The following is a 26683-nucleotide window of genomic DNA, read 5'->3' as shown; positions in this document are numbered from 1 at the left end:
AACGGTGGTGTTGAGGGCGAACTTTCCACAGTCAGTCCTTAAGTTATTTTTGGTCAAGTGTCCACATGTCAGGTCGGCCCTGAGTCACGGGAGGGGGCACCAGCTGGGGTCATGACGCCTCCAGGTTTAAGTGCCATCAGCCCTCCATGCAGTCACGGATGTCATTGTGAGGGCTCTCTGGTCAACCAGCTGCGTTGAGTTAAGACATCTATGTGTTGTCCACGCTGGGGATGGTTTCTCATGATGCAGGCTTTCGCTGCTAAAAACGTGTCACTCTTCTCTTTTAGTATCCGGAGTGTGATGCAGAAGTATCTTCAGGAGAGAAATGAAATCACCTTTGACAAGATTTTTAACCAGAAAATTGGTAAGTCCCACTTACTCATTTGGCATACCGTGAGTTCAGTGGTGGTTTCGGGTGGCATTACCGTTGCGTATAAATGCAGCCCCCTAGTGCTTTATGTGCTTTATAGCTCCAGCTGGGGAAGAAGGAAGTTTTATGGAGTAATAAGATACTGAATGGTTACTTACATCCCTAGTAATATATCTTGTGAATAAGCTATTGGGAAACGGACTAGTTTGATTCGAGGTTTTAAAGCAGTTGGGGGTTGCCAAAATCAAAGGATGGATAGTTGGTAACCAGAGAGAAAAGCTCTCCGTTCGGACCCGAGTCTGAGGTCCCCAGCCTCCCTCACTGCTGTTGTACTTTCTGTGATCACAAGGAGTTGGCATGTGTCTTCAAAAGCATACTGCACCCCTGTGGTTGGCCATCTCCTTCCAAAGTGTGGGGCTGGCTTGCGATATCTCATCAGTTTTCACGGGCTAATTTATAGTCTTTGCATGCTGCTCGTCATTGTCAGTTCCGTGTCAATCACTCTTATCCCCGTGGCTCCATTCAGTAGTACTTAGCGGGTCACCAGGACTCCCCTGTTGTGTACATAGGGGTCAAGGATCCATCTCTCTCCGGCTGGTACCCAGGTCTGGCCAGTGCTGGTCCTGGCCTGTGCAGGTGTGTGGATGTGTAGGCGTGTTCTCTGATTACAGCAGTTAGTGCCTGGAGAAATGAGGACTGAGCAGGGATTGCTTGAGTGTGGGTCTTCAAGGCCTGCAAAACAATGGAATATTGTGTTCTCACCTGCCTTCCGCAGGGCTGGGAATTTGTTTAGAGGTGACTGCCCGCTGGGTTAGGTAAGAGGGCAATCTACCTGTTTTCTTTTTCTCATGCCCCCAAATCAGTTCCTGCTGTCCAGGAATTTCTTAGACAATATTTTGTTTTCAACTAGGATAGGATTTATCGTTTGGCCTGCCAGCTGGCTATATTATTGATCTGCCCATAGTAATGCGATAAACAGATAATTCCAGGATTTTACATGAAAGCACCTTAGCTGAGTATAAGAGAATTGGAAGCTCTTTTCTTTCCTTTGCTCCTTACTTGCCTCCCACAATTATTCAGAGAAGGTTTGCCAAGGAACTGTGTCATAGTTTTTAAATTATTTTAATCCTAGAGGAAATTACTTTATTAAAATTTCAAGAAACTGTGGTTGTACTAAAGTTTCCTGGAACTCAGTTTCTGCACTTAGTTCTGTCTCCATGATTCATAGACACAGACTGACTGATCCCTTTGAGACTGAATATCCTTCACCGTAATTCTGGGTGGCCTTTCTATTTACAGGTTAGGACATGTAGACTCACGTTGGTGAGGTGACTTGTTCTGATTTGTCCTTCTCCTTCTCTGGTCATTCTGTAAAAGCTCTTGGAAGGGAAACAGTGAATATAAAATGTACTGTAGAGAGGGTCACCCAGTAAGAACAGGATAGATTTTTTTTTTTTTTTTAAGAAAGAGTCATGATGCTCTCTTGTGTTCAAGTAAAGTAGAAACCGATCTAGAAAGTCTTTGGATTTTGGCAAACTTTTTATCTAGTCTGCAAATTGGCCATCTATTAAGGCGATGCACCTTCTGTGGTAACCCCTAAGTACAGTGGTCAAAAGTTGGATGCTGGGTTCCGGACAAGCAGCCGGTGTGGCTGGCCTGTGCTCCGAGGACAATGTGTGGAGGGCTGGTGGCCCTTAGCCTACCTAGAAGTATTTCAGCCCGGTCATCAGGATTAGGTGCGGGAACAGAGCAGTGGAGAGTTTGACTTTTGTCTCATGTTTTATTGCTGCTTCTCATTGTGTTCACGGCATTTGGGTAACTGTCATCTGCATAAATAAAAGCTCCCCTTTGCTTCTGCTTTTGTGCTAAAGAACAGAAAATAAAACTGTCATGATAGCAATAGAGAAACTCCTTATCTTTGGGAGGGAAGGGAAAAAAGGAACGACTTCTTTGTTAGTTGAATTTAAAAAATTGATCTGCAGCTTTATTGAGATCTGTTTTACACGGCATAAAACACCATCCTTTCACGAACACGGTTCAATACTTTTTTAGCGTATTCACAGGCTTGTGCAAACCCGCACCACAGCCTCATCTTAGAACATTTTCGGCACCCCCAAAAAGAGGCTCCATACCCATTAGCACTCTCCCTCCACCCCCAGGTATTGCCAATCTAATTTCTGCCTCTATGGATTTGCCCGTGGTGGGCACTCCTTCTAGACGGAACCGGACAATAAGTGGCCGTTGCATGGGGCTCTTCAGATCATTTTCAAGGTCATCCGTGTTGTAGCATGTGCCAAGACCTCATTCCTTTTTATGCTCGGCGGTCTTCCACTATATGGTTGTTCTACGGGTTGTGTATCCTTGCATCTGTCGACGGGTGTCTGAGTTATTTCCACTTTTTGACTATTATAAATGATGCTGCTACTAGAGGAAGGTGGTTCTTAACCTGTAATTTGAGCAGGTGGTTCCCCGTTACTGGAACGGCATACTGGAGGATTGTGGCAAACCCGCTGTCCCCTGAGCTCTCATGCCAGTCTGTGAGATACCCCAAGGATTCTTTCTCCCGTTGTGTTTTCTGATCCTCACGCCTTTCCTGTCTGCCGTCCCCGCAACACACATGCAGGCTCCCAGGCTCCCAATGTCTTTCCCATTGTTTTGATCCAAACCTTGTGGGTAGCTGGCCGTGGGAGCCCTTGACCTGAGTGCCCTACTGGCATGAAGGGGGCCTCGTGCCCTAGCCCCAGCCACACAGGTTCTGCCCCGAGAGCAGCTTCATGGTGCACTGGTGGCCTGTGAATTCTATCTCGATGAAACTGTTTTAAAGAATTTAAAAATTGCTTAGATGAATAAGTAATTCCTTCCTCTTCCCTTCCTTCCCCATTGTGAGCTCAGAGCCAGTCGGGGGAAGCTAAGTCTGAACTTCGAAGGTCACAGGAAAGAACAGCGACTGCCTGGGGGGCAGGATGGGGAGAGAAGAGTACATGGTCGCCTCGCCAAACACAGATCTGTAATTACGTCTGGGCATGGCTGCATGTTCAGTGTCTGGCCCCACCTCCTGCTCTGCGGCCTTCTCTCTTTGGCTGGTGTTAGGGGTGGGGGCAGAAGGAAGGTGGCCAGCTCTGTCGGTCTTATATCTTCCCATTTCGGCAGCCCCCCACCGCCTTTGCCTTTGTCTCTCCCATCTGTTCCATCTGCCCCTTTCCATGACTGTCTCCGTGTGTCACCACCTTGGTTCTGTTGTTTCCCTTTCCCCCTGTATCCCCTGCCTATTGGCTCCTTTTCTGCCTTCCGGCACCTTCCGCCCTCCCCGGTGCTGATGGTGGGCACGTGGTTTTGGGAGACTGCCTGGGAGCACGTGCTGCAGCCCATGTGCCAACAGGCTTTGTGAAATGGAAAAGGTAGAAATCTCTCATTTACTTGGCTTCTGAGGCTTTGTTGAGATGACAGCTGACTGGCTGACCTGTTGGCTCCACCCCAAACTGGTTGACATGTCGTTAGTTTGCTTATCTATAAAACTGGGGGTCAGAATAGTACCCTACTGCAGAAGGCAGTCGTGAGTAGTGTCTTTGAAACCCTTAAGACAGTGATTGGTTCTCAGCGGATGCTCCAGGAATGAAAGCTCTGAAATGAAATTGTATTTATTATAAAAATATCGAGTCATGCCCGAAAGTAGACTAATAATCCCCCATACATATGCATCAGCCAGGTTCATTCTTTCGTAACATTCTGCTCCACTGGCCTCGTCCATCCCCTTTCTGTGTGACTGCCAAAATGTTATAAAGCAATTAGCAAGCCCTTTATAGGGTTTCAGCCCTGTATGCATCTCTAAAAACTACAGATGTTTTCTTATACAACCTTAATCTTTACCCCAACCAATGAAAATGATGATTCTTAGTTTAATATCTAATGGTGATGCTTACTGTAATTCTGAGTCTATAGTCACATTTTTTCTGATTAACTTAAAAATGTCCCTTTATTCTTGGTTGGTTTGAATCAGGATCCAAATATTGTTCTTATATTGTAGTTGGTAATAATGTCTCTTTTAATCTGGAACAGGTGTCCCCGTCCTTCACCTCCCCTAGTTGACTTCTTGAAGAAACTGGGTCAGTTGTATTGCAGAATAGTCCACATTCTGGATTTTTCTGTTCCCTTCTTCATGAGATCATTTAAAATGCACTTCTATTTTCTATATTTCCTGTAAACTGAAAGCTAGCTCTAACAGCTAATTAGATTGGTTCGACTTTTTTGGTAAGAGTACTTCACAGGTGGTGCTGTGTACTTCGTGGCTGGAGGCACATGACACGTAGGTGTTACTCGGTAGTCCTGTCTCTAGAGTGGGTTCAGGTATGGTCAGCTCTGCAGTTTCTCATCAAGCTGTCATCTGCCGTTGGTTTCATTTTCATTGACGCTAGCTGCCTAAATTGCTTATTTTTTTAGGGGGTTGCCAAATGGGGGTTTTCTAATAATGCCATTCCTTCCATCTTTATTACTTCTGCTCATCAACTAAGGCTATTGGGTTGCCTTTAAATATAGCTTATATAGGGGGACGTCTGGGTGGCTCAGTCCGTTAAGCATCTGACTCTTGATTTCGGCTCAGGTCATGATCGCAGGGTCGTGGGATCAAGCCCCACATGATGCTCTGTACTCCGCACGGAGTCTGCTTGTCCCTCTCCCTCTGCTCCTCCTTCCCAAATGTGCATGTGCTCTCTCTCTCTTTTTAAAATAAATAAAATCTTTAAAAAAATGAGTATAGTTCGTGCAGGAAAGATAGGTGTGGTTGGCCGAATTTGAAGGCAACTCCTATGACTTTGGCCTCCCAGCATGACTCCCATGAGCAAACCCAGTGAAGGAGAATTTATAGAGGAAATCAAGGCCGTGTTCTGGGTGTGCTTCATCTACTCACACCAGCCCTTTAAAAAGCAGAGAATTTCCTCAGGCTGGCAGCAGAAGAGGAATTCAGAGAGACCAAAACACAAGAGCAATTAGACATGGTGTTCCCAGCTTTGCAGGTTGGGGGGACAACGTGAGAAGATTGCGGGTGTTCTCTACGAGCTGAGCAAGGAAACCAGGACCGCAGTCCTACAACCATAGGAACTGAATTCTGCCCACAATCTGAATGAGGTTGAAGGCAGATCCCCCTGGGGCCTCTAGATAAGTCCCCAGCCTGCCAACACTTGGATTTTGGCCTTGTGAGCCCCTAAGCGGGAAACCTAGTGGAGCCCACCAGGACTTCTGACCTACAGAAATGTGAGCTCAGAAATGGATGGTATTTTTAAGTCACTGAGTTTGTGGTGATTACACAGCAATAGAAAACTGATACAGCAGGATAAATGCTTAAGTCTTTGTTTTGTTTTTTTTTTTAAAGATTTTATTTATTTATTTGAGAGAGAGAATGAGAGACAGAGAGCACGAGAGGGAAGAGGGTCAGAGGGAGAAGCAGACCCCCTGCTGAGCAGGGAGCCCGATGCGGGACTCCATCCCGGGACTCCAGGATCATGACCTGAGCCGAAGGCAGTCGCTTAACCGACTGAGCCACCCAGGCGCCCTTAAGTCTTTGTTTTTAATTGCCAGTTTTCAGAGTAAAAAAAGATTAAGTGACAGGCTGCTTTATCCTCCTTCTCCTCCTTATACAGAAATTGTATGTCTTAATGGACATCAATTATGCTGATTCCTAATTTGCTGTCAGTAAAACTTTCACTTGAGGTATTAACACAGTGTTTGTTCTTGGTTTGGCTTATCCAAAGAATGGTTTTAAAGGGATACTAGTTATTGAAAGACAGTCAAATGAACTTATCAATTCTGATTAAGATTTTGTTACCATTTTCTTTCTGTAAGATATACTGAAGTAATCTCATAATAATGCAAGTGAGGTGCATGGCCTTTGATAAATTCCATCTGTCTGTCGACAATCTACTTAGCTCCTCTGTCTGCCTATCCATTCTAATTAGAGGACAGTGTTTCTGATTATAAGGAGACTCCAGAGTAGGTACTTAAATCATGAAGTATGCAAATGTTACCCTCATGTTCGAAGAACACCATGGCTGATAGAACATTACATCACCTACTGCCACGAGAACATCTCAGTTTATAACACTGACTCCCATTCATGCGAGTGGGAAGCTGCTGTATATAGCTTGTAGTCTTGTGTGTCTAACTTCTTTCATTTAGCGTCAGATTTTGGAGGTTCAACCATGTTGTGCGTACCAGTCCTTCACCCCCTTTTGAGACTGAATTAATATTCCATCATATGAATAGATCACAAATTTTGTTATCCATTTGGATCATTCCCGCTGTTCATTAAAAACAATGCTGCTCTGAGTGTTCATGTGCAAGTGTGGCTGTAGGCTTCCGTCTCTCTTAGGTATATAACTAGGAGTTTTGGAATTGCTGGGGTATTTAGTACAGGCCTATTTAACTTCTTAAGAAATTGCTGTCGTTTTCCAAAGAGGCTGTACCACTTTTCATTCTCACTGTCAATTTATGAGAGTTCCAGGTTTGCCATCACCTCATCAACACTTGCTGTTGTCTTTCTGGTCATAGCCATTCTCGTGGATCTCGTGGCTACTTCATTGTGGTCTCGATTTGTATTTCCCTAACAGTGATACCGAACATGTTTATGGTAATTAGCCTTCTTACATCTTTTTTGGTGAAATGCCTGTTTAAATCTTTTGTCCATTTAAGAAATTGTCTTTCTTGGCATTATTTATCATATGTATGATTTACAGATATTGTCTCCGAGTGACTGGCTTTCCCCTTTCATTTTCTTAGTGGTGACTTCTGAAGTGCTGAAGGTTTTAATTTTGATGAAACCCAGTTTATACATTTTTAAAAATTGTACTTTTGTGTCAGATTATCTAAGAACTTTCTTCCTAAATGAGTGCTGTGAAGATTTTCTTCTTTTCTTCTAGAAGTTTTATCATTTTAGCTCTTAAATTTAGGCCTTTGGTTGATTTTTGAGTTAGTTTTTGCATATGATGTAAGGTAAGGGTTTAAATTCATCTTTTTTTTTTTTTTTTTTGCACGTGGATATCCAATTGTCTGAATACTGTGTTCGAAAAAACATTTCTTGGGGTGCCGGGTGGCTCAGTTGGTTAAGCGTTTGACTCTTGATTTCAGCTCAGGTGATGATCGCAGGGTCATGAGATCGAGCCCTGCGTGGGCTCCACACTGGGCGTGGAGTCTGATTGAGATTCTCTCTCTCTCCCTCTGCCCACTCCCTGGCCCCTGTCCGGCTCATGTGCTCTCTCTCTCAAAAAAAAAAAGGAAAAAAAATTCCTTTTCTATATTGAATTGTCTTAGCACCTTTGTTGAAAATTAATTGACCATAAATTGAAGGATTTATTTCTGGACTCTCAGTTTTGTTCCATTGATTTTTGCCTTAGGCCAGTAACACACTGTCTTGATTACTATGGCTTTATGTTAAGTTTTGAAATCAGGAAATAAAAATCCACCCATTTTCGTCTTTTTTTTCCTTTTCAAAATTGTTTTTGGCTATCCTGGATCCTTTGCATTTCCATATGAATTTTAGCATCAGATTTTTTTTTTTTTTTTTTAGCATCAGATTTTCAATTTCTGAAAAAAAAAAAATCCTGCTGGGATTGTGTTGTATCTACAGATCAATATGGAGAGAATTGCTACTTTAACAACATTAAGTCTGCTGATCCATAAAAATGAAATGTCTCCACGTTTATTTAGGTTGTCTTTAATTTCTCTCAACACTGCTTTGTGGCTTTCAGTCTTCTACATCACATTAATTTTATTCCCAAGTATTTTAATGTTTCTGATGCTATTTTGAATGGAATTGTTTCCTTAATTTCATTTTTGGCTGTTCACCGCTAGTACGTGGAAATAGAATGGGTTTTTGCATAGTGGTCTTGGATCCTGCCATCTTGCTGAACTAGTTTATTAATTCTAGGAGATGCGTGTGTGCATGTGAATTCCTTAGGATTTTCCCCAAAGAGAATCTTGTCTCTGAATAAAAACAATTTTACTTCTTTCTTTCCATTCTGGTGCCTTTCCTTTTCAATTTTTACTTTTCACTTTGACTTCTTAAATATTTCTTATGTTGGTCCCAAATATATTTAGCATGATTTCTGAGAACATTTATATAGAAAGAATGCATAAATTCTATTTGGCATCTGGGGTTAAGGCATAAGAAATATACTTGATATGGGCTTTGGAAACAAAAGTGTATGTTTCATTATAAAAAGAGTACATTAGAAAAGTAGAAACTACTACCTTTCAAAGAAGATTTTTGAGCAGTTTCTATAGAAACAAAGATGGACACAGGTATCTCATAGGTACCTGTTAAAAAAGAATCGATAATTATATAAGACCACAGAAATAGTAAACAAACACACACATACCCAAGCAACACAAAAGAAAACATTTTAGGATTACTCTTTTGTTAATTTCAAAGACCATAGTTGCCAATCAATTTTTTTTAATTTATAAAAGTATTGCTTGAAGTGTTCTGTGCTTCAAAATATAAAAATGGTTAAAATCTGCAAAAAAAATAATTTGTAACTATGCAACTCTCTCCTTAGAGGCCAGGGTTAAATTATAGCAAATTGAGCACTTTTGCATTTGGTTGTGATGAGGGGAATCTGAACCTGAGGACCAGCTTCAATCCTTGTGTTCCTTTTTTACTCCCCACTCTGTTTGGAAGCGCGGGCCCCGATTGACAGGGGCAGAGTCAGGCTCCGGCCCCATCTTATCTGTACAAAACTTTGTCTGGCCGGCCTGCCACCATGGAGAAGAAAAATCTGGGGCCCCATTCAGTTCTGCATCAATTATCCTTGCTTTTGTGGAGACTTTTAGTGAGAGAAAGAGTTAAAGATCCATTTAAACTTTCAAAAAGCAGAGATAAACACTTGACTAAGCACAGCTAATTGGATGTTCAACTGAAAAGGCCTAGGCAGCCACAGGGAACTCTATCAACTTGGGTTTCCTAATAAAAATGCTGCCCAGAGAAGACTGACACTGGGGAAGAGGGAAAGGCTGTTGTTACTTAAAAACCTACTGGCAGGCAGCCTTTTCAGCTGGCTTCTCCTCCGGGTTGGCCTCCTGCAGCCGGGATCGGGGATGAGCTCCTCCGATAGGACCCGACCCGAGCTGGGGGACACCGCCCGCCCTGCTGTGTAGCCTCTCCCCTCTGAGTATATGCGACATCGGAGAGATTTGAGGCAGCTTTCAAAGAGCGGGAAGATACTTTTTATTAGGACTGGTTTTCCTTTTTAAAGCTATCATTCAAGTTTTAAAATCTGTCAGAATGATCACTTCCAAGAAAAATTCAGAACAGCTACATTTTACTGGAATGACCCAATCCTTTCATGTCTGCTAATCACTAGATGCTGGGAACGCCGAGGTAGGGCCACTAGACCCCTGATCTTCAGGCTGGCGAGCTGTGGGCTTTTAAATGGTTGCTGTTTAATTCTCCCAGCTTGTTCCGGAGTCTGCTTAGTAGGAATTCCGTTTAGTTTGAGATGGTGATGACTGCCCATGTGCAGCCATCTGCACTGAGCATTTCGTGTGCTGGGTAAAAGAACACGAACGAGTTCGCGCTCAGGATAAAAGGCGCTGAGGCAAAGCCTGGATTGGGAGTTCTGTCCTTCACAACTGCCTGTCACCAGGAGAGGTTAGTGTGGAAATTAGCATGCAGATGGAGTTCCTCTTTTTTTTTTTTTAATAACATATCAACTATACAGTTCCTATTTAATATATAATGATACTAAAATCCAGAATTGGGGGGCTGTGCACAAAGATCTTTCTGTAGCAGATGTAGTTATGTGCTTTGCTAAATGAGACATTCACAGTTGAATATGTTTTGATTCAGCGCTTTAATGGAAATATCTCTTTAAACACCGAGGCACATGGGGAAGATGAAGACCACATCAGGCCACAGAGGGCTTCCCACCCCAGCCAGCTCACTCTGCAAAAGAATGCATGGGGCTCCCACGGACCTCTGGCATGTCAGGATCCAAAGTGTCAGTGAAGTGTGTTTTACTCCTTCCAGAGAGTCCCTGCGATTCCCAGAGGGGGCTCCTGGTGATGTTTCTGAGGCATGAGTGTAAATCCCAAGGTGAGTGTGGGGAGGCTACTCTCTCAGCCGAGAGGGAAGCGTAGCCGATCAGATCAGCCAGCGTCTGCAGCCGACTCAACACTGTAGCTTTCTCCCTGGCAGGATCCACATATTTTAGGGGGGAAATGGTGTATGCTCTAGCAATATTAGCAAATATGGGGTCTTAATCTGTACTGCTAGAGAATGCCAAGCATCTAGGAAACCACCTCTACTGGCAGAGTTGTCCGTCAGCATTTTGAACTGACAGTGAAGGGGGTGATGGCTGCCTCTTAGGATTTAAAAAAAACCCCAAATGTGTTATGAAATTTCAGGGGGTAGTTTACTGTCAGGACATCCCCTGCTTTTAGCTGTTTTGGAAATACTTTTTCTGAGGATTTTATATCTTATTCTTGATTTTTGTCAGTTATTTCTACTTCAGGTCAAAGTCACAACCAGGAAGCGTAGAGATGTGCTATGAGGTGGTTATTAGGGTTTGTTTGAAATCTTACTACTAAAAACTCGGTCACTGATGCAGTACATCTTGCCATGGGCCGCCCCAGGGAATGCATCTGTGAACAGTTCTGAAGCCTGCGCCCTCACGGAGCTAGCATTCTACAGGGGACACAGACTGACAAATATGTATTGTCCCTCTGGTGCCACAGGTCATGGAGAATCGCAGAGCCACAGAGAGGAGGGGCGTGCTGGTGGCAGTTTCAAATTTGGGTGTTGGGAGAAGGGTCAGTTGAACAAATCCCTGGGGGAGGTGAGGGCGCTGAGTCCCTGTATATTTATCTGGGGAGAGCAGGTCCGGGCTGCGGGCTCAGCAGAGACCCTCAGACTGGAGCCCCAATGGTGGAGGGACAGCGTGGAGGCCCGGAGGCTGCAGCCGAGGGCGTGAGTGGCAGCGCCAGCTGTGGGAGGGTGGGTGGACTTTGTAGGCCATCATGAGGGCGTCAGCTTTCACTCGGAGTAAGCTGGGTCGGAGGAGCCTCTGAGCACGGGGCTGGCACACTCTCACTCAGGCATTCACAGAGCAGACGAGCTGCCATGGAAACGGGCCTGGGAGGCAAGGGTGGAAGCAGGACGGGATTCTGGCTTTTGGACCAGTCGGGTAGGTGGAGGTGGCGAGAGAGAAGTCACTGAGTTACAGCCTTGACGATGGGATTTGTAATGCAGCCTGCTGTGGTGCAAAAGCGGGTGGGAGGAACAGGGGTCGGCGGGGGACACAGTGTCCTCGGGTTCAGGAAGGGCCGGAAGGTGAAGGAAGGGCTCCGAAAGGAGGCTGAGGTCAGAGGGCAATGGGTCTTTTCCTGCGCCTTGGAATCAGGGGACTTGATCTTCACTGGGCCACCTGCTGGGGCCTGCAGTCCCGTGTCCTCTGCATTCTTCCTGATGCTGTCAGGTTGGCCAGTGAGCTCCGAGCTTTGTCCCAGCTCTGATCACTTTCTGCTTGCTGAGGAGCAGAGAGCATTCTTCAGGTTTGGCTTAGCAGAGAAAGAAATCCCAGCCAAGGTGGGGCAGGCTGACTTGTGCTGGTCTCTCAAAGAGACTATTTATAACAGTGGAACACAAAAACTCTGGGGCCACTTTTTAAAGAAGCCCCCCCCCTTTTTTTTTTAAAGACAGGGGCGCAGAAGGGAAGTGAGAGGGAGAATCTTAAGCAGGCTCCAAGCTCAGCGCGGAGCCTGGCTCAGGGCTCGATCTCACGACCCTGACATCATGACCTGAGCAGAAACCAGGAGGCGAACACTTAACCCACTGAGCCACCCAGGTGTCCCAAGAAGCAAACATTCTTTTTTTTTTTTTTTTTTTAAGATTTTTTTTTTATTTATTTATTTGAGAGAGAGAATGAGAGACAGCACAAGAGGGAAGAGGGTCAGAGGGAGAAGCAGACTCCCCGCCGAGCAGGGAGCCCGATGCGGGACTCGATCCCGGGAGTCCAGGATCATGACCTGAGCCGAAGGCAGTCGCCCAACCAACTGAGCCACCCAGGCGCCCAAGAAGCAAACATTCTTACCTTGTAAAATACACTTATTCTCCACGGAATTTTTTTTTTTTTAATTGAAATTTTGATTGCTTGGAGTGTGGATGAAAGAATAACTTAAAAAAAAATGTTGGCCTTCAGAGTTTGCTCTCAGGAATCCCATTTGCTCGCCATATCATTTGTGACTATTTAAGACGATTGGAATTAGTTTTGTTTTGCGGCTCCTATGCTCACGCCAGCAAGTGTGTTCAGAATTGGTGGTGGAAAAGAACTTGAAACAGAATAGCTTTACTGGGAACATTGATCTGGGCCCCCCTTTTTCTTCCCCCCATTTTTTCTTCTCATTTATGATTTTCAGAATATACCTGATTTCCTCAGGAGATACCACATATATAAGAATCCTGTTGTTACTGATTTTTTTCTTTGTTTACTGCTAACCATGCTGTACGCTTGTGTTCTTTTAAAATAAAAATTATACAAGTATATGCATACAATACAACGCATCCTTTTTAAGGGTCGAGTTTGACTTTTGTTTTTAAAGATTTTATTTATTTGACAGAGATACAGCGAGAGAGGGAACACAAGCAGGGGGAATGGGAGGGAGAAGCAGGCTTCCCGCGGAGCAGGGAGCCCGATGCGGGGCTCGATCCCAGGACCCTGGGATCATGACCTGAGCCGAAGGCAGACGCTTAATGACTGAGCCACCCAGGAGCCCCTCGAGTTTGACTTTTGACAGAAGTGTACACCCATGTAACTACTACCTCAGTCCATGGGTATAGACCCATTCCATCACTTTAAAGAGTGCCTTCTTGTCCCATTGTGTTCAGCTCCCCCCAGCCCCACGCATCCATTGATCTGCTCTTAATTACAATGGATTACATTTGCCTTTTCTAGAAGTACATTTAAACAGACTCCAACCACACGCAATCTCTGGTGTCTGGTTTATTGGCCCCAGCAGTGTCCTTCCTCAAGAGCCATCCATGTGGTGGCTTGTCCAGGACTTGGGTTTCTTTTATTGTTGAATAATATTACATCCTATGGACTTCACACAACTCAGTGTTCATGGACATTGGGGTTGTTTCCAGTTTGGGGCAATTTTGAATAAAGCTGCTATGGACATTTTTACCCATTTTATCCTTGTTGTGAACACATCTTGCTGAACAGGTGCTGTCCTCCCTCTTTGGTAAGTGGCTGGAGAGGAATTGCTGGACCCCCTGTGGAGAGATACATGCATATTACGATTGTTAATGTCATTTAATGAATATTACCTCTTTATGACATGTCCTTCTTCATCCTGTTGATAGATTGTTCTGATGTCTGCATTCCCTGGTATTGATATAACCTTTTGGTATTCGTGTTTGCATGGTCTATCTGGTCTTTAATCTCTGCCTTTTAATTAGAATATTTGTCTAAATATTTACATTTACAGGAAAATCATTACCAGTATGGTTGGATTTAAGTCTCACATCTTCCTATTTGTTCTTCTGTTGCTTTTTTCTTCTTTTGGATTGAGTATATTCTAGTATGTTATGTTTCCACTCCTGGCTTATCAGCTATACCTCTTTGTTTCATTTTTACGTTTTTGGTGTTTTCAGGCACCTTGGATTCCCTGAACTCCTGGTGCCTTTGCCTTGGCAAAGCCATCCTGATGCTTGGGTCCCACTCCCAACATACGTTTCAGAAGGTACCTCTCCAGGCCAAGAGCTGGCCCGTCCTGGGGCCCTCCTGTTTATCTCCCTTCTCCTCCAGACCACAGCCCCTTTTATGTCTGAACACAGTGGCTTCTTACATTTTGTCCCGTTTTCTGTTACTGTCTTATGCCCTGCAGTGTAATAGAATATACATAGAATAGAATATTTGGCTCTAGGTGGGAAAATGGGCTAACTCTATGAACCTGGGCCAACCTGTAACACCCTAGGTGTGTAATACCATCGCTGTCATTCCGCAGAGTGACACGAAGGTGGTAATCAGTCTCCAGCTGACCCAGAGCAGCAGAGGCAAATGGGAGAAGTAGGAGCTCCGGGCAGGGCTGTATCAGTACTGTTGGGGCGGGGGACGGATGGGACAGCCGTTAGCAAGCCCTCAGGTGCTCAGTGCGCTGCGTGTAGATCTCAGTCTTCAGGATAACTTCGTGGGGAGGTTGTCGAGAGCCTCGTCAGACAGACGAGAAGGTAACTCAGCAGTGCGGTGACCCACCAGACGTCTCGCAGACCGGCCGGCCTGGGCTTGAACGGACCCCACAGAGTTGGCGTCGGCCCCCTCCCCTCAAGCTCTCCATCACTGTGCTGTGCTGACGGCTCTACTTGACAGGTTTTTCCCGATGACGGAGGGGGCCCGGCCCACCCCACGAGGCAGCAGGAGAATTCAGGTGAACCAGTGCCCAAGCTTCCATGAACGAAGTGCTTGGTTTCTCCCTGAAGTGGCTCCTCGTTGGCCAGGATGAGGCGGTGGGATTCACTTCCCACGTGAACAGGTCCACGAACACCCTCGCCGTCTCCGTCACACACACCTGCTCCCTTTCTGTTGATGGTAACAACACCGTGGGTGTCCTCCAGCCCCGCAGGGTGCCCACCTGTGTTGCCTGTGTGGTACCTCTGCTTCCCCATCTTCACCGCCAGCAGCGTGGGTAGCGAGGATCATACCCTGACCCGCAGTTTTCAAGACTGCCTCTCCTCTTTTCACGTCCCTTCCCCTTTCTCACTGTTGGGAGGTATTCTGGAGACACCTTTCATCAGGTCCCATCCGCGTTCTGCGCCCGCACTCAGCCCCCACGATGGATGAGGTTGTGCTCGCTGCTGTCGTTCACATCGCCACCACTGGCCCCAGCCTTTTCCCTTCCTCTTTTTCCCGTGCTGCCCCCTTCAGTGACCAGCGTTACGCGCCGTCCCCTTGTACCCCCCCTTTGCGTTCTGTCCCCCTCTGTGGAACGCCTTCGTCTGGTCTGTGCCGTTCTCACAGGTCCACCCCCGGGAGGACACGCGTGTGACGCTTGCTGTGGAACATGTAGTAATACCGGGTTCCTCTTTCACGCTGGTTCCCTAATTGGAGTTTAAAATCCTTGAGATCAAAGACAGTCTCCGATACACTGTCCCTTCTTTGCGACTCTCGGGCATCTAGTTCTGTCATTTACACAGCTGAGGAACCGACTTTCTGCTTGGGGGGCTTTCTGCTTTAGCAGCTGCCATTGCTATAGAACTCCAACCTGCGGCGCTTTGGGGTAAAGAGTATATTTATACGTTATGTGGTTACCTCTCAGTGTGGTGACAGTGCCCCAGGGGGAAGTACTGGCCCATCGACCATCCGCCCAGTGGCCCCTCTGTCCCCTCCACCGCAGCCCCGGGGGCGCGTGCACTGTGGGGCCAGGTGTTGGCCTGGGCCCCTCGGAAGGGGAGCGCTCGGTCGGGCAGCTGTTGTGAGCGGGCGGGTCCTGGACCAGCAGCCGTGGGACTGCCCCTCCGCCCCCCTCCCTGCGCAGACGATAGGAGGAGCATTCACCGACGAAGCCAGCACTGCTTCCCACGCGACGGCCCCGCTTCCGGGAGATGGGATAAGGCCCTGCATGTGACAGTTTCACAGTTGAATTGAATTGCAAGTTCAATTTCAAAGACTGAACTTCGTCTGTAACTGTATGAAGCATCTATGTCATTTAATTTGACAAACTACTCAGCTGGCTAGAAGTTAAGATGGACTGGGACAAAGTAATCACAGATACCATCTCCTTGCTCTACTAGTACCCATTTCACGTTCACTAAATTGCACATTAAGTGCGAAAAGCAGCTCCAACCACGAGTTGCTTGAGGTTCTACCCCAGCAGGCGGCGGGCCTTCTCACCCCAGTGGGTCCATGGCAGCCTGACCACCTGGCAGTCCACTGTCATGCATCTGTTCTTTTGAGTCTTGAAGACTTTTGCTAACATCTTCGTGTTCTTATACAGATATTCAGGGATGGGGGTAGGCGGGCACTATTGGTACATAGGGGTCCCCACCGAGTACCTATTTTAGGTCGGCTTAGGGAATGGGATGAGAATGCTAAGGGCCATCTGGGCCAGTGTGGTGGTAGGTGAGTGTCACACCACAGAGGGCCATGGGGAAGGGGAGGGGTAAGAGTTTGCTTTGCCCAGCCCCTGCCGTGTTGAGGAGAAAGAGGCTCAAAAATCCTCAGACCTGGCTTTGAGAGCCGAGTTTTAATTTTTTGTAGAACAATTGCCTACTTGTATAAAAAAGTATTCCGCAGCACGCTCTTGGGCATCTCAAAGCTTCCAGCAAACACCAAGTACTGTGCAAGTGATAAATACCTGGTTCCTGTATTCTTTTCGGTGGGCCCTGGGCCTGCTGACCGAAGTCCACCTCTCCTGCCCACCTAAGCCTCCACGGTTCAATCCAGCATCCCTTCCACCAGGTTCCCGAAGGAACTTGTTCTGCCCAGATCTGAAGTCTCATTCTTTCCTTATGGTGGCCGAAATTCCAGCCTCTGAGCACTTGTGTGCGCTCTCCCCACCTCCGTCTGGCCTGTTGATCTCTCCTCTCCACGCCTGGCTTGTTCTTCACTTCTTCCTGAAACCATGTGTGACTGTACCACAAACCATACCCACTTCCCCTTAGTTTATGAGATGTCTATGGAGCCGGTAAGTCCTAGCCATTGTGCTGGGGATTAGAGAGACAAATCCACCAGGGGAAGCCGTTGCCCTCGTGGGGCCCTCGGGTGGGTAGACAGCTGCTATTTACGGACACAGGAAGAGGTGCAGCCCGTCTGTCCCAAAGGCCAGAGTCCCAGGTAACTGGGAAATGCTAGAGGTATTTCCTTTAATTCCAGGAACGTGACGACGAACCAGAAATGGGCACGTAGATCGCCCAGATGGGGCCAGGGGCCCGAGAGGTGGAGAGCCGGCAGGATTCCTCGGATAGTGGCCGTGGGCTTGCAAACCCCGATTCAGAAAGGCCCTACACACCCTGAGCAAAAGAGCCATAACCCAGGGTGAAAATGGGCAAAGGTTGTGGGAAGACAGGACGTTACAAAAGAGAAATAAAAGCCACTTAACCATACAGAAAGACTTTCAGCTCTATTAAAAAGTAAGAGAAATGCAGATTAAGGTTACTCGGAAATGTTATTCTTCTATCTTTCGAATTGGCACAAGAGTCAGCAGTTTAGTGACTTGGGTTTGGTGTTGCTGGGGGTGTCAGGGCAGGCGCTGTGACCCACTGCTGGTGGGAGGACAGGCAGGTGCCGCTCCCAGGGGGCCCATTTTGGCCAGGTCTGTGAAACTAACAGAACGTCAGTGAAGCCCTTTGGCTCAGAAGTTTCCATGCTGAGGAATGTGTCCTACAAATGTGCTTGAATACACGCGAAATGGCGAAATGACATATGGAGATGGTGCAGCAGTTTTGTAAGAGTGAAGTATTTGCAACAACCCAAATGTTCATCATTAGGGAACAAGTTATACAAACTGTGGCATTCTGTAGGATGGAGTACCGTACAGCTGCAAGGAGGGACCCAGGGGGCTCTTCAAGACTAGGAAAGCAAGATCTCCAAGGTATCATGTTCTGGAAAAAAGACTGATGCAGGCGGTGTGTAGAGTGTGGTGGAAAATAAGAGTTCATTTTTGTACCTGCCTTTATGTTGTATTAGACGGTAACAAGTGCCTATAACAGACCCAAAATGTCGGGGGCTCTGCACACGGAAGTTTCTTTCTCATCTGGTAATAAACGCAGAGCAGGTGTTTGAGGTTAGCGGGAGGCTTCCTTCCATGTGCTAAGTTGGTCCTTTGGTGTGGCGTTGGTGTCCCTTAAGACTTGCAGTCTTCTGTGCCGAGCTGGGGGAAAGAGGGTTAAGAAGTCACATAGGTTTTTTAACCTTCTAGAAGAGATACAAGGGCACCAGTAGCAGTGGATAGCTTTGGGGGGAGATGGTTCTACCCCAGCGCACCGCTGGGAAGATGGGACACAGGATGGGAAGGAAACTTTTCACTTCATGCCTTTTAATCCATTTTTCAAACTTTGAGCTGTCTTATTCATTTACAAAATAAAAATGGATAGTTGCAGTGTAGTGGGATCATACGGACCCAGGAACGTGGGAGCAGAGAAGAGGGACGGCTCCACCTAGCCTGGGGTGGGCACCGGGAAAAGAAGAGTTGGGGAGCAAGCACATCTGAAGGTGTGTGGAGCCTCTAGGGCTTCCCTCGCTCTGGCTGGGAAGGTGGGGTGTGCGTGGGCTCTGGCCGGGCCAGTGGGCGGGCAGCAGGTTCTGTGCGGCTCCCATGACAAGTTCAAGAGCAGGGGAGCTGCGCGATCAGATGGAGGGCAGCAGCAGCAGGGATTGGGAAGGGGCCTGGAGGCCTGGCGGGAAGCGGGGAACCGGGCGAGCTTGTGGGAGGGTGTCTGAAGGAGGGGATGCCTCTCTCCCCTGCAGAGGCGACTGGGCATCAGCTAATGGAGCTCAGTAAGCCTGTCTGTCCATACCTCCGATGATAATCGCTTTGAGAAGCCCTTCAGTTCACTCTTACAGCATCATGCCAGAAATACTCAGTGGCTGGTGCTCCTTTGTTTTGAGTGAATGTTTATATTTCTATATGCTAGAAAAGTGCTCAGATCCTCCGTGCATAGCCTCAGGAGTGATCACAAGGTGGACGCCCATGTATCGATTGGTTGACTTTTTTTTTTTTGAAGATTTTATTTATTTATTTGAGAGAGAGAATGAGACAGAGAGAGAGCATGAGAGTGGGGAGGGTCAGAGGGAGAAGCAGACTCCCTGCTGAACAGGGAGCCTGATGCGGGACTCGATCCCCGGCCTCCAGGATCATGACCTGAGCCGAAGGCAGTCGCTTAACCAACTGAGCCACCCAGGCGCCCACGATTGGTTGACTCTTATTCTCTTTCTTCCTTATTAAAATAATGGTTAGACTCCGCATGGACGCCAGCCCCCGCCCCCGCATACCCGTTCTCTTCTGGCCACGCCTCAGTTTTCCTACTGCCAGTTTTAACCAGTGCTCCTGCAGAAGTCTTTGGGAACTATATCTCAGGTGGCTTACTAAAATAGTATTTCTGTTTCATTTTAGATTATTTTGAATCTCACTTTGTTAGTTTGTTTACTCTGAAATGTGCACAGAACTGTGACAAATGAAAAAATCAACCACAGTCTGGAAGGAGTATGAGTGTGGTGACCTTTCTTTCTTTTCTATCATTTTATAATAAAAATGGTTTTAAAAAGGCTGAAAGCAAGCCAGCTATTAGAGAAGACTGGATAGAGTTTTCTTGCCGCTGTATTTTGACATTTTCCTCTCTATCCTGACTTCCTTTATTTCCTTTTGAGTTGAGAGCCAGTTGCTTAGAACATTCCAGGAATTTTTCTCTGGCCACATTCATTTGTGCTTTTGTCTGCTGGATTCTTGATATTCAGGGCCCCAAATCGCTCCATTATCTAAATAAATGAGCCCATTAATTAATCTACGAGTATTTTATTGGACATGTATGTCTTGAATTTAGATCAGGGGTGGGATGGGTAACTTGGATTTTAGAAGTCCTAACTATCGACAGTATTCCTAAATAACATTTCATTTATAATTTTCTCCTGCAGACTTTTAAATCAAGAAGTGAAAGTTCCAGTGTGATAGAGTCAAATAAAAATAAATATATGGTTTATATGAAATAGATAAATATAATTAGCTAAATGTTTATTTCAATTTATATTTATTCCTTTTGGAAGAAATGAAAGGGAGACTTATCTGTTGGGAATTTGGGCTGATAATATTTAGCCTGGGGGGTCATGACAGCCTTTGGGAGTTTTCAATATCTGTATGCTTTTTTTTCTTTATTTATGAGTTTGCTTATGTATTTATCATGTATGATTTCATTTTCACTTGTAAAGGATATTGTGATGTGAGAGTCGTCTTTGCGACCTCTGTGTTACCAAAAACCTTTGTAATTATGTTTTTTGCTCCCATGTCTCAGGGTGTGAATGATTTTATCTTCCATACAAACTTGTGCTTTATGAAAAACATCCAATAGACATTGATGACCATGTAAGTGACCAGGCATTGGCTTCCAGAAATTTTAGATTCCAATTTGTGGCCCACTTATAGCCACTGTTGAGGAACATCTTTTGAGCCTTGTTCCTGGCTCTGTTGTAGCTACACAATCTTATTTTTCTCTCTTCTTTCACACCACTCTTTTGGGGGAGGGGGTTAGGTTTATTGAGGTATAATTTAAATACAGTAAAATTCACCATTTAGAGTATACAAATCTGAGTTTTGACAGTGCATAAAGTTGTATAACTACTACCAAAATCAAGATACAGTGCAGTTCATCACCTCCCTAAATTTCCTAGTGTCCTTTCATAGTGAGTCCCCATGCCACTCCCCACCCCCTGCCAACGGCTGATCTGTCCTCTGTTCCTATGGTTACTCTTCTCCAGAATGATGTAAGTGCAGTCACAGAGGATGTAGCCTTTTGGGTCTGATACTTTCATTTGGAATGATGCATTTGAGATTCACTCATGGTGCAGTATCAGTAGCTGATTCTTTAGTATCATTGAGTAGGGTTCCATCCTATGGATATGTCACAGTTTATCCATTCGCCAGTTGAAGAACATGTGGATTATCTCCAGTTTGGGAGAGTTGTCTGTATGATAAATATCTGTGATAGATTTTTTGTTACTAGAAGAACATTCATCTTTCATTCCTCTTGGGTAAACACCTAGGAAGGGGTTGTTGGGTTGAATGGCAAGTGCATGTTTAACTTTAAAGAAATGTTTTCCAAAGAGGTTGTACCTGTTGTCTTCTTACCGGCAGTCTATGAGAGTTCCAAATGCTTTATATCCTTACCAGCATTGGTGGTGGTGTTGGTTTTTTGTTTTTTGTTTTTTGTTTTTTTTTGGCTATTCTAATAAATATAGCAGTATCTCATTGTGGTTTTAATTTGCATTTTCCTAATGACTACTGATGTTGGACATCTCTTCATGGGCTTCTCTTTGGTGAAAGTGTGCACATCTTTTCAATTTTTAAAAAAATTGCATTGTTTGTGTTCTCATTATTGAGATTTGAGAATTCTTTATACACTTTGGCTGTAAGTTCTTTATCAGATACATATTTTGCAAATATTTTCTGTGAATCTGTGGCTTGGCTTTGCATTTTTGTAAGCATGACTTCAGAAGAGCAGAAGTAGTAAATTTCAATTAAGTCCAGTTTGTCAGTTTTTTTCTTTCATAAATCATGTCAGATCTTAGTACTCTTTGCTTAACCCAAGATAGCAAAGATTGTTTTTTTTTTTGTATGTCTATTTTCCTACATATTTTATAGTTTGTAGATTTACGGTTAAGTCTCCAATCCATTTTGATTTAATTTTGTACTGGTCACGTGCTCTTTACACACAGATGTTCAATACTTGCAGCACCATATGTTTAAAAGACCTTTCCTGTCGGGGCGCCTGGGTGGCTCAGTTGGTTAAGCGACTGCCTTCGGCTCAGGTCATGATCCTGGAGTCCCGGGATCGAGTCCCGCATCGGGCTCCCTGCTCGGCAGGGAGTCTGCTTCTCCCTCTGATCCTCCCCCCTCTCATGCTCTCTCTCTCTGTCTCATTCTCTCTCTCAAATAAATAAATAAAATCTTAAAAAAAAAAAAAAAAGACCTTTCCTGTCTTCATTGCACTGCCTGGGTGCCTTGGTCAGAAATCAGTTGACTCTGTACACCTCTAATTTTGGGCTCCATTCTCTTCCATTGATCTGTGTGTTTGTCTTTTTCTCCAACAATGCCCTGCCTTGATTACCATGCTTTATAAAAAGTCTGGAATTCAGATAATGTAAACCCTCTCACTTCGTTCTTCTTTTTCTTATTTATTTATTTATTTTATTTTGTTTTATTTTTTTTAAGATTTTATTTATTTATTTGCGAGAGAGAATGAGAGACAGAGAGCGTGAGAGGGAGGAGGGTCAGAGGGAGAAGCAGACTCCCTGCTGAGCAGGGAGCCCGATGCGGGACTCGATCCCGGGACTCCAGGATCATGACCTGAGCCGAAGGCAGTCGCTTAACCAACTGAGCCACCCAGGTGCCCCACGTTCTTCTTTTTAAAAAAAAAGTCAGGTTTTTTTTTTGTTGTTGTTTTTGTTCCCTTGTTTTTTCATACAAATTTTAGAATCAGTTTATTGATTTCTACAAAAACTCCTACTGGGGTTTTGGCTGGGACTGTGTTAAATCTATAGATCGATTTGGGGAATGTTGACATTTCAACAATATTTACTCTTCTGATCTATGAATATGCTATCTCTTCTCCTTTATTTGGATCCCCATTGATTTCATTCATGAGTATTTTACAACTTTCAGCATACAAATCATGCACATATTTGCTTAGATTCCTTCTTAGGCATTTTCTTTTTAAGTGTTATCATAAATGATATTGTGTTTAAATGTAAATTTCCCATTATTTATTGCTAGTATGTAGAAGTATTCTACCAGTAGTGGGTGTACAGTAAATTTATGAATAAATCTAATTAGTTGAATTCTCAAATTATAATTTAGAATTCTTTTGATTCCATTACCTCTCAATAGAAAAGATTATTATTTCAAGGCAGTATTTTAAATAGTTTTTTTCTTATGTTATATTTGAATGCCTTTTGACTAAATTTTGAAACTTTAAACTTTATTCATTAAAAAGTAATTTGATTGTTAGGGCTTTTTGTTATTCTGCACAGCAGAATTCTGGCAAGTGTTCACTACCTTTGGTTGATTTTACTTTTATTCTTGGATCATCATATTACTGACTTCTTTTCCTGCCTGGGTGCTTTAACGGGCTTTTCCAGCTAGTCACTAGTCAGCTTGCTCTGTCTGATTTTCTTCTTCTTTTTACTGCCTCATTATTAGTTATGTTTATGTGTTCTTCACCATTCGTTCCATGCCTTTATAATTTGATTAGTTTCATTTTTGTAGAGTAATAGAATCCTAGAGTTGAAGAAATATGGAGATTAACCCAAGTCCTTTCCTTTTAAACTTAAAAAAAACATGCGCTAATATTAGAGACCCAGCACCTTTTCTTTTAATTTGTTTACATGGAAGGTTAAGCTGTGAGGTCTAACGTGTAACGCTTCCAATCCTGGTTTACAGACGATCTAGTGTGATCGGTGGGGCTATCTCATGATATGTGATGTCATATTGGATGACAAGTTATAAGGAAATTCCTTTGAGGTGCTTGAAGGAGTTGAAGGAAATTTCCAGAAACATGAGAGTTGGTATGCCTGCACAGCGTGGTTTATTCTAAAGGCATAAAGAAATGCAGTACCTGAAATCATAATCTTCACATTGTTAGGAAAAAATATTTTAGAGAACTCTTGGAACGTGTAGCTCTAATTTGCTGCATTAAACCACCTTTTTTTCCATTCTCTCAGAATTAAGTTTAATTATAGTGGAGCTTATAAGCATTGCTCTGTTTAAATTGTATTAGCTTTCACATTATATTGTGTTTTTCAAGGAGCCCTGTAGCTTTTAGGTGGGCAGGAAGTTACTAATTATAAAAGGGATAAATAGTTGAAAAGCCAGGTTTAGAGCAATAATTTCTATTATGAGTCACATAAAAATTTTAATTGTTAAAAGCCAAATTTCTTTAGCATAAGAAAACTTCCTTTCCCAATAAATGTATAGAATTTCAATCATGTTATTTTTATGACTTTACCTTTTTTCTTTTAACTTTTTGTTTTTACATACATTTAAGTATTATATTTTGCTGTAATTTCAAGTAATAAGAACAGTTCAAGGAACTCTTATGTACCCTTTAAATAGCTTCACTGTCAAGAATAAATAAATAAATAAATAGCTTCACTGTTGTATGTATTCTGCTGCTTTGTATCATTGTGTCTTTGATGGTTTTTTTCCAAACTAGACGGGAGTAATTTGGAGACTTCATACCTCAACCATTATATATTTCAGTCCTCTTGTGTCAGGGACAAGGTCATTCATTCTCTTAGATAACGACAGTACAATGCTCAAAGTCAGGAAACTTAACACCAGTGCAATACTGTTGTCTAATCCACAGACTGTGTCCAGATTCTGACAGTTACCCCCCAAATACCCATCTTGGCTATGATTTTTCCTGGTCTGGGATCCAGTCGTGGGTCATGCTTGCATTTTGTTGTCACCACGTCTTCAGGCTCCTTTAATCTGGCCAAGTTCCTTAGCCTTCTTTGGGTTTCTTGACTTTAACATTCTTAGAGGGTACAGGCCAATTTTGTAAAATGGCCCTTTGTTTCGGTTTGTTTACTCTTCCATAGCAATTAAGTTCACAGTATGCATTTTGTCAGGAAGACCTCAGATGAGATGCTGTCCCCAGTGCATCGTGATACTGCTTTGTCCTGATGCCTGTTGGGTCAGTTTTGGTCCCTTGCCTAATGTGGGTGTGTGCAAGGATTCTCCATCGCAGAGTTACAAGCTTTCCCTTTGTAAGGAGTAAGTAATTTATGGGAAATTGCTTTTGAGACTATGTAAATATTCTCATTAAAGTTTCATTACCTTCTGTTTTAGCACCCATTGACTTTCGAGCTCCGTTATTTCTTCTATAGTTTTTAGTTGGCTTTTGTCTCTAAGAGCTTTCCCTCCCTCCTTCTCTCCTCTTCCTTCCTTCCCCACCCTTTCCCTCCCTTTCTCCCTTCCTCATTCCCTTTCTTTTTTTCTTTCTTTCTTTCGTTCGTTCGTTCGTTCGTTCTTCCCTAACCCCTCCCCCCCCCAGTCTATCTATCAGTATGGACTATTGGATCCTTAGTTTAGCCAGTGATTTAATCCATTACTATATTATTTATTTTGATATCCTAGTTGCCGTAGTTTTGGCTAGTGGGAGCCTCTTCAGACTGGTTCCTGTGTCCTGTTGATATGTCCTCATCATCCTTTGAGCCTTTCTTACTGTCTGGGATAATAAGATGTCTAGAGCTCAACTTGTATTCACTACCCCTGCCCTAGAATCAAGCAGCCTTTCTTCAAGGGTCTCTAGTTCCTTAGAGAATGGTGTTGAGAATCTTCAGCTTGGGCACTAGACGTGTTCATTGCTTCTAGGTCTTCTTAGTGAAAGAGCAAGGAGTGTGTGTGTGTGTGCATGTGTGTGTGTGTGTGTGTGTGCGTACATCTGTTTGTCTATCTGGTAAAAACAATGAGCTCAAATGGATACCCCATTCCAATCCATTACTACAATATACTTTCTATTCTCTTTCCCTGTTTTACCTCTTTTCCAAGAAGGCTCCTGTTATCCTCAATGTATTTGCTCATTTGTATAAGCCTAGAACACACCATGAGTAGTTTCAGAACTGCCAACTCATGCTATTGTGAAATGCAAACCTACTCACTAGAGTTAATATTTGTTTAAAGTAAATTTACTTATAATACTGTTCACAATTTCATTTTGATAAATGCATAAACCCACATCTCTATCAAACTACAGAACATTTTTGTCCCCAGAAAGTTCCCTTATGCCCATCCCAATTTCATGCCCCCTTTTCTTTTTTAAAACTACAGATTAGTTTTGCCTGTTTTAGAACTTCATACATAGAGAATTACCGAGCATATGCTCTTTTGTGTCTGGTGTCTTTGGACAAGCAAAACATCTGGCATTTACTTATGTTGCTATATGTTTTGGTGTTTTGTTTTTTATTGCTGACTAGTAATCCATTGTGTGAAAATATCACTATTTATCCCTCAGTTGTTGGACTTCAGACTATTTCAAATAAATTATGAATATACCTGTTACGAAGATTCATATACATGTCTTTTTGGAGCCATATGTTACCACTAGGTCAATACCTAATAGTGGAGTTGCTGAGTTGTGTGTTAAGGGTGTGTTTGGCTTTATAAGGAACTTTCAGACTGTTTTCCTGAGTGAATATACATTCTATAGAAAGCTCAAAATCTGTGATAGGGGTTTTCCAGAGAAACAGGACCAGTAGGGTGTGTGTGTGTGTGTGTGTGTGTGTAGAGAGAGAGAGAGATTAATCATAAGGAATTGGTTCCTGTGATTATGGAGACTGACAGGTCCAAATCCCCAGAGTAGGCTGGCCAGCCCGAGACCCAGGAGAGCCAATGTGCAGATGAAGTCTGGAGGCCGCCTGCTGGCAGAATTTCTTGTTGCTCATGGAGGCTGGTCTTTCTTTTCTAGTCAGGACTTCAACTCATTGAATGATGCTCGCCCCCATTATGGAGAGCAATCTGCTTACTTACAGTTCACCAGTTTAGTTTTTAATTGTATCCCCAAATACCCTCTAAGTTGACACAAAAATTGTGTCACACATGTCCATCCCTTGTCACCTTGGC

The 26683-nt window shown here is 44.1% G+C and overlaps 1 protein-coding gene across 4 annotated transcripts in view; it reads left to right on the top strand.

The window, feature by feature from the left end:
• Positions 1-26683, top strand: part of GRK3 (G protein-coupled receptor kinase 3) — a 124910-nt gene that overhangs the window by 23339 nt on the left and 74888 nt on the right. For all 4 annotated transcript variants that reach the window (XM_081801940.1, XM_081801939.1, XM_081801941.1 and 1 more), the window contains one exon: positions 288-364. In XM_081801940.1, coding sequence (XP_081658066.1) covers positions 288-364 — 77 coding nt within the window. Of the gene's footprint in view, positions 1-287; positions 365-26683 lie in introns of those variants that run through there.

The sequence above is a fragment of the Leptonychotes weddellii genome, chromosome 13 (genome assembly GCF_054177405.1).
Source record: "Leptonychotes weddellii isolate Sample4059 chromosome 13, ASM5417740v2, whole genome shotgun sequence".
NCBI lineage: Eukaryota > Metazoa > Chordata > Mammalia > Carnivora > Phocidae > Leptonychotes > Leptonychotes weddellii.
Note: the sequence above shows the minus strand (reverse complement) of the source record. Positions and strands in the feature narration are given on the sequence as shown.